The following is an 8,343-nucleotide window of genomic DNA, read 5'->3' as shown; positions in this document are numbered from 1 at the left end:
ATATAGTTTTATGTAGTTTTATATAGTTTTACGTAGTTTTATATAGTTTTACTTTACAAACTTCTCTCGTGACCAAATATCCCAAATAAAAGAGTCAAAAATCATAATAAAATTAATAAATACATCTACTCCCGCGAACATAAAATCTTCCGGATGAAAAAATTTGGATCAATATTTCTAAACAACAATGCAATATTTCTTAATAGTCTCAGGAATCACGGTATCCCGTTTCTCGGTAATAAAATTTACAAGTTCAGGAAGCTGTTTAGATGCTAATATAAATCACGGACAAACACATTCAAATGTATGCTGAGTTTCGATGTTCCAAATTAACATTGAATCCAAAGCAAACATTAAAAATCGTGGCGGCCGTTACGATGGGCATAAATTATCCGACACTTTCGTGCGCGATAGCAATTCCCTCGCTCTTAATTGCATTTCACTGCACCGCAGTCGATAAACGCAACCGTTTCTCAACTCTTGCTTAAATGTAAATCATGTATTTATCTGTTTCATTCTTTATTCCTACGGCTTTTTTTTTATTTACAAAACATCGAACACAGCAAATTATTATCTTCTTACTCTCTAAGATAGTCTATTACCTACTGCTTTACAGCAATCATCATCGATATACCATCGAACACAAGAACAAGCTTCGCAGTATTAAAAAAACAATCAAAATTTGCAATAACGATACCGCAATAATCAGTAAAAGATGCAAATACTTGTGACAGGCTAAAACAATATAAACTTCGCAGCCTTACAAATGTTACAATAAACCATTCCGACATAAAGAAAGCTATAGAAAAGTTGTAATTACGTAGAAACAAGTGATTAACCAAGGTAACGTAAATTCGAAATCTACTCCCGTTAAATTCAAACTTTCACGAGTGAAAGAACGTCAATGTTCGAGCCATTCGAGTCTCAAGAAACGCAAGTCCGAAAATTCAAACTTACATCTTTTTCCCAAATAAATTCAATCGTTGAAAGCGACTGCATCCAAAGATGCAAAGATGAGTTATGCAGATCTTAAACAGCACGTTAGAATTTAAATTGCACAAAATTAAGAACTTCGATAGATCCCAGTTACAATTCGAAAGTACATCAACTAATTTTCGTACTTTTCTAAATAAAGATGCAATACACTGATTAACTTACATATATATTTTTACAAGACTTACAAATAATTGTATTAATAAAAATATTAGATACGACGTCCAAAAACAGTGTCTATCGATACATGTAAGTATCAGTTTCAGGAATGCAGTTGGTTAACCGGTCAAATAACTATAAAACAAAGGTAAACAAGTTGGATGATTTTTCTAAATGAAAACAGAAAAGAAAGCAAAGGCAACGGTTGTAAAACTGATTAATCGAACACTATAGAAACTGACATAGAGTTACAAACGATAGAAGACGCAGACTTTCTAATCAAATTTGAAAATCGGTCATTTAACCGGTTCGCGGTACGCTTAGCGTTAAACGAGATCCACAGTTCTATTTTCGGGAAATAAACAGCTCCTTGGATAAACGTTGAACGACAATGGGTGAACCTAATCATCGTTATTCGAGCGAGCGAGGCTGTTTGATCGGCGCAAATTTACGTAAGATAACGTTAATCGTATGATCGACTAATTATCTCGACACCTCGTAAGCCTGGATAAGCAACGAAGTGTAATTAGTTGGACGCGAAACCTCGCTCCAGCGATGTTACAAAACTCACGCGGCAGACTGGGGCAGCAGGCAAAGGAAAACGAGCAGTCGAACGGCCGTTTCCACGGTTGCCCGCTAGATGTTTGCCCCGTTCGGTCTTGCAAATCCGAAGACACGCCGCTGTTACATTGACCCGATTTTCGAGCGCAACAGAAACCACCTAATACCGCCATAGAATCAAACTTCTTGGAATAAGCTTTGTAGCGAAACGTTCCCCGCCTACACCTCCAGCGAAATTATTTCACGGATGCAACAGGCCTGGCGGTTCATCCTCGAAGTTCTACGAGATCCGGAACTCGACCCGCGAGTTGCATAATTCATTTAACACTAGAACTACCACTCAAGAACAGTCAAATTAACTTTCTTTTATTCCTCTGGAGATATTGCACGATTTGGATTTATTGAGATTTTCATTGGTTTATATTTTAATTTGTACATTGGCAAATTAGGTTGCTTAGTCGTTTCTTTGACAAACGCTTGTATCTTCTCAATGATTATGGAAGAGGAAATTGGGAATAGGTCGTGTTGACCTATTCGGTGGCTTTAGTGTCAACCGATTGGAGACGAATAACATTAAGTGTGTAATGTACCTAGCCCGAAGGACCAATCACGCGCCGCGTGATGATCATGGTTTTCTGTTATCTGTTGGTAGTGAGAGAGTAGGTTACTTTATTAGTTACAGGTGAAAATTAACCCTTTGAACTGGGGAAACGACTTTTAATCGCCGTTTGATTGATATAGTAATTATAAAGATTGATGTTTAATACTGAACTTCGTATAGAGCAACAGTATGCTAAATATTGAGAGAAATTAGTTTTGGTACTTTTTTAGATCTTCTTCGGTTTCTCAGATATCCATTATAGTATTCAAGTGAAACTATTTCCAGTTATTCTACTATATTATCGACAAAATAACAACTATGACAATGTGTATATGACACACGTAAAAATATATATCAACTATAATAACTATAACAACTATGGCAATATGTAACAACTATAACAACTGTAGCAACCAATAGAACAACCATATTATCAAACCGATCAACGAAAACCGCGGCGATCCGTCCGAAGCCGAGCGGCTCCAAGAAACACGCGTGTACCACGTAGCCACCGGTAACCGCGGCAAGCGTTCCACTCCTCGTGCAAGGAACCCCTTCTATCAGCGATCCGGCGCGCTATCTCTGACGCCGCTCCGTCGTCGAGAAGAACAATGCCAGAAGACGGGCACGGGAAGCGCGAGGACTTTCGGCTGACGAAACTGACATTGATCCAATTTTCCTAGATCACGGGACGTGTCAGGGGGTCAGGAACGAAGAAGGGAGCCCTACTCGCCGAGAGAAGAACACCGAGGAGAGGCCAATACAACAAGAGGAGGCACGCGAGGAGAGGTGGTGTTTGACATTGGGTCGTTCGATGGTGGTTAATATTGAGAACTCTGAGACAAACACAACCACGCGACCTGGGCTCGTTCGTACACGCTGAAAATCAGCGTTTTATCGTTGTGTCCGCGGCGGGTGGGCTGTGTGCAGGTGAGACAACGCCGCGTACACGGACACGCCGGCTGATTTAAAGGCTGTCACATGCAACATCTGCCAATGCAATCGCACCACTCAAGGTTGACGATCCCCACCGACACCGGCCGGCCGGGCTTCTTCGATAGTTATAATTTACTATAAAACGGCAAAACGATCCCGATACTTTTAGACTTTTCACGCCCGCCACCACAGCCACCATATCATCACGCCGAGCAGACCACCAGCACCGAAATCCGGAGTAGCCACCTGTACACACCGTGCAAGACACGTCCATACACGCCGCGATGCAACGGATACTCGTGATCCTGCTGTGTGCGTGCTGTTTCAGCTACGCGTTGCCCCCAGTGGTAAGTTTCACTCGTATGTTTCTTTTTTAGAACCGGGTGGCATTGTTTCGATGAAATTCGGGGGAAATACTCGTGTGTCTCGGATGATCGGTTTTTCACTTGTTTTCCTGTTGGCTGCTCGCGTTTTGGGGATAAGGCGACTTGGAAGGGTGTCAGCTGGAAATGTTAGTTGGATGAAATGATCTGGGATATTGATCAGAGTTTAAAATGTATCTGGGGGTTTTAGAAGTTGAACGTTTCGAAGTAGTTTTTAGGGGTTCGACGAACTTGCCGTTCTGATTACGAATTTTTCATTTGCTCCAGCTTTCTGATGTGTTTTGCTTTTGCTTTTATTTGCTTCAGGTAAAACGGATCAATAAGAAGTACCTGCCCACCTCGAACGTTCAAACACATTACAACATCACGAGTGCCGATGCTGAGGAGCTGAAACCCATAGACGATGTGACTTACATCGATTTCAATTCGCCGGCTTCGAGTCCTTCGAAGAGACCCAACGTCTGCGACGATTGCGGTAAATTGAACGAAATATAAATGTCGATTATATGCTTTTACTTAGGGTGAGAGATCACTGAACACCAAAATAACGGGCGGTGAGCTTTGAATCTGCGACGAAATTTGTTAACGAGTATTAATCTGATTATCGATGTATCGGTGAAGAGGATTTACCAGTTACGAACCTTTATGGTTACTTTTAAACTTAATAACAGTGTAAATTTCCATTTCTCTGATATAGTGTCAATAATCTGATGGTCGATATATTACAAAATTGAAATAGATTCACCGATTATAAAAATTGTTGATTATTGTTTTCCGACTTAATAACAGTTTAAATGTGTATATTTCGATTGCAGTGTGCGGAGTAGGTAGAAAAATAAGAATCGTCGGTGGGAACGTAACCAGTGTCTACGAATATCCATGGATGGTAAGCATGAGCAATCACGGTACATTCTTTTGCGCCGGAAGTTTAATCACTCGAAGACACGTGCTCACGGCGGCTCATTGTATGGAGGGGTGAGTATTGACGTATCATTGCGTATTAAAATACAAATTAACAGAAGAACAGCCAGCATGTCGATCGATGATATTAACTGATTTTAATACATCAAGATATCCTATATACAAAACTTTAAAATACAAGTTATTTTGACTAAAGCCAAAAAATAATCACCAACAAAGGTCCTTAACACGTTGAACGCCGCACGATTTCATAGAGCAAAATACACAAAATGAAAAAATATAATATTAAATCCTTTGATTGAATTGCATTGTTATTATTGCATTGTTCTTCTAGCTAAATGTCACGAAATTAAGTAGCATTATTTGTAATATAGAAATGTTTCCAAATAATGGTCGTTTAATTGAGTGAACTATAGTAATTCAATTTAGTTGGGGGTCATCGATGACCCCCATGACAGTCAGCGTGTTAATAGTATTTTCAACGTGAAATAAGAAATTTGAAATGCGTCATTTCGACGGGCTTGGCTGTGTAGTGTTAAGTTGCATTGTTACCGAACTCGGTTCACCTTTATTCGTTCATAACAAACATTAGCAAATATTTTTTAGATATCATTTGGAAATTTAGTATCAATTGTCGGCGTGAAGAAGCGAAAATATTTGTTCAGAAATCATTTGGTTTAGTATAAATTATCAGCGCGAAGTAAGGTGAATGATAATCAATTACCGTTCATTCCAGATTCGACATAAAGAGCATCAAGTTAACTTTAGCTGACAGCGACCGTCCAAATTTGAGCAAGACCGCGATAGTGCGCCGCATCAAGTCGGTCTCTATCCACGAAAACTTTCACTCGTACACGTTCAACAACGACATCGCCATCGTCGAAATGGATCGTCCGGTGGACGTGAATGGTATCGTGAGAACTGCATGTCTGCCCGAAGACAGTGAGTATTCGCGTTTTGCCGAAGAATTATGCAACAATTCCGCGAAAAAGGAGAACGGGTACAGTGGACAGTCGATTTGAGACAATCGAATCTAGAATAATTCAGATTACGAACAGATGCAATTGACTAACATGAAACGAAGCGTCTACGAGGAAATAATACTGGAACAAAATTCAATTAGAATATACAAAAATAATAGTAAACATTCAGTCGTATGACGGTTTCCTATGATTCTCTTCTCGAAAGAAGTAGCTTACAGAAAACTTTCCATTGAACGTAACGTTCCAATCAAAAAACATTCGAACGGTTTCGTTAGGTCACTATAATCCATAATAGACTTCCACAGATAACGATAAGCAGTGCAGAGAAGTCAGACCAGAAATGTCCGTAACTACTTCATCACTGCCTCACGTGTGTACGTGCGAATTCGTAACTGGATGAAAAGTAAAACTCGTTCCCTTCAAAATTTACACGATTCTTTATGTTCACGTTACATCTGTTACCTCGGTTAAGTGTCTAAACTTGTAGCGATAATTGTAAACATTCAATTCTTCACGAAAGGTAGATGATCTCGACGCTAGCTATCTTATTTAGTGTTAATTCGTGAATTTTCCCCAATGTTGCTCGTTCGATACGAAAGTTAGGTGATCTTAGTAAAAGTACCGCGACAGTGAATCTACAGAAAGTTGTATAAAAGTTAGAGGATTTGATTTCTTAGGTATTGAATGTTAGAAACGAAACCGTTGAGACATCCTGTACCATTTCCAGAAGCAATCGATTATACTGGAGCAACGGCTACGGTGGTCGGCTGGGGTCGAACCGGAGAGGATAAAGCTGTGAGCAATGAATTGCGAAAAGTTAACCTTCCAATCTTATCTCAGGAAGAGTGTGATCAAGCCGGATATCAGAAAAAGCGGATCACTGAGAACATGTTCTGCGCTGGCTACTTGGAAGGCGAACGTGATGCCTGTTTCGTGAGTTTTCACCTCTTTCCGCCTCATTTCTGTTCGTCGTATATTTAATCGTATAATAAATGTAATCAATTAATATTCTATTAATCACTTGCCGTGCGATTTCTTTCTCGACTGTGATCGATACGATCAATTGATCGTTAATGTTTTATCGAGAAACAGAGAAGCATATTCGATAGGAGAAAAATATTATTTATTCTGAATTCGAAAGAACAGAGTAATATTTACGTTCATTCCATTTTGTTTGAAATTATCGCCACGAATCTTACGCGATGTTACAGGGCAAGGAGTTAAGAGATTTTTAAATTGCAATCGAGTAATCAACTATGAGGAACATCTGCGATTGTTAGATCACACGTTATCTCTCCTATGATTTACGTATTTAATCTTTTCATGATGATAATATTTCCCTGATGCATTTCTTTATGGCCCAGTACATCTAAATACCGATGATTTAGTTCGATAATACTGATACTGACATTAAATTCAGAGATCTACCATTATTTTCTTCATGTTAAAATCAAAATACAGAGAAAGACAAAGAATGTTGGTCTCGTTGAAGTCTTTACAATCACCACATTTACTTATAGTCCAATTAAAATAGTGAATCGATTGCATTGTCGTAGATTAACGCAATAAAAAGAATATTTCAATGATAACTGATTGTACTAAAAATAGTGGGTATCTTCGATTTAAAGTTTTATGTTGCTTTCAGGGTGACAGCGGCGGTCCTCTTCACATAAAAGGAACCTACGGACACCTCGAAGTAATAGGTGAGACTTTAAATAAATGTTCGTTACAGTTATGACAATTCAATCGAAGAATTTGTCATGTTTCAATTGAGAAACGTGAATTGTTCATTAAATATTTTCACGTGACGAATTAACTCTTTGTACTATGAGACTTCTTTCACTACCGTGCTCGATGAAACTACTTTATCATTAATCATTTATCAGAATAAGACAAGAATTTGTAATTTATTCTAGTGCCATGTTTACCCTAACGGTTGACGACTGATAATAGAAATTTATATTCAAAGAAAGTACACGAGATCTAGATTTGTCGAGTTCAGTTTAAAGTTTTCGTTATTGGACACTGATTGTAGAACAGAGTACAGAATGTAATAATACTTAATACAGAATATAATAAAAGTAACGAACACAGAAAGTAACGAAGTATACGACATGAATACTTCGATTCACTGAAGCCATTTTGCGTCGAGTTTAGTTTAAAATTTTCATTTTAAACACGTTATTGTAGGACATAATGCGGAACGTAATAAAAATACTTGATACAGACCATAATAAAAGAAACGAACACGGAAAATAATAAATAGAGAATATAAGAAAAATGATAAATACAGAAAGTAACGAATTATACGACATAAATCCTCCGAATTGCTAAAGCCATTTTTTGCGCAGGTATCATTTCATGGGGTCGTGGCTGCGCGAGACCAAACTTCCCAGGTATCTACACGAAACTGACTAATTATCTCGGTTGGCTGAAGGACCGTCTCGATGACGAATGCGTGTGCCCGCCGCCTCGTCACTAACTTCTTGACAAACCTCGAAACCACAACACTCGACTAGGTCAAAACATAATCGTTACTTTAAACAAACAGACGAAGAAACGACCAAGCACCTTTCCAACCTTAAACCTATGTTAGTACCTATTCAGCTGTATAAGACAACCCAGTGAAACTAGAACGATCAGTATTAAGATATAGTACATACGATAGTCCCCGCCATCGCGTGCTCTTGATTATTTCCGTATTCAGTATGGCAAAGATATATCTGTAAATAGCTGCAAACCGCTTACCATCGAGTTATCGTTTTGAATCATTAATTTATTGTTATCGTTAATTCGTTGCACTTAA

The 8,343-nt window shown here is 38.6% G+C and overlaps 1 protein-coding gene across 1 annotated transcript; it reads left to right on the top strand.

The window, feature by feature from the left end:
• The first annotated feature begins 1,020 nt into the window (after positions 1 to 1,020).
• On the top strand, positions 1,021 to 8,033 carry LOC116430960 (trypsin 3A1-like). Its single transcript, XM_076365679.1, has 9 exons — positions 1,021 to 1,099; positions 2,998 to 3,131; positions 3,493 to 3,597; positions 3,940 to 4,108; positions 4,449 to 4,608; positions 5,291 to 5,496; positions 6,265 to 6,470; positions 7,183 to 7,240; positions 7,889 to 8,033. Exons 1-9 carry the CDS (start codon positions 1,021 to 1,023, stop codon positions 8,017 to 8,019), a joined length of 1,248 nt encoding a protein of 415 aa, XP_076221794.1. The 3' UTR covers positions 8,020 to 8,033.
• The last annotated feature ends 310 nt before the right edge of the window (positions 8,034 to 8,343 follow it).

This window comes from Nomia melanderi, chromosome 3, assembly GCF_051020985.1.
Source record: "Nomia melanderi isolate GNS246 chromosome 3, iyNomMela1, whole genome shotgun sequence".
Classification (NCBI taxonomy): Eukaryota; Metazoa; Arthropoda; class Insecta; order Hymenoptera; family Halictidae; genus Nomia; species Nomia melanderi.
Note: the sequence above shows the minus strand (reverse complement) of the source record. Positions and strands in the feature narration are given on the sequence as shown.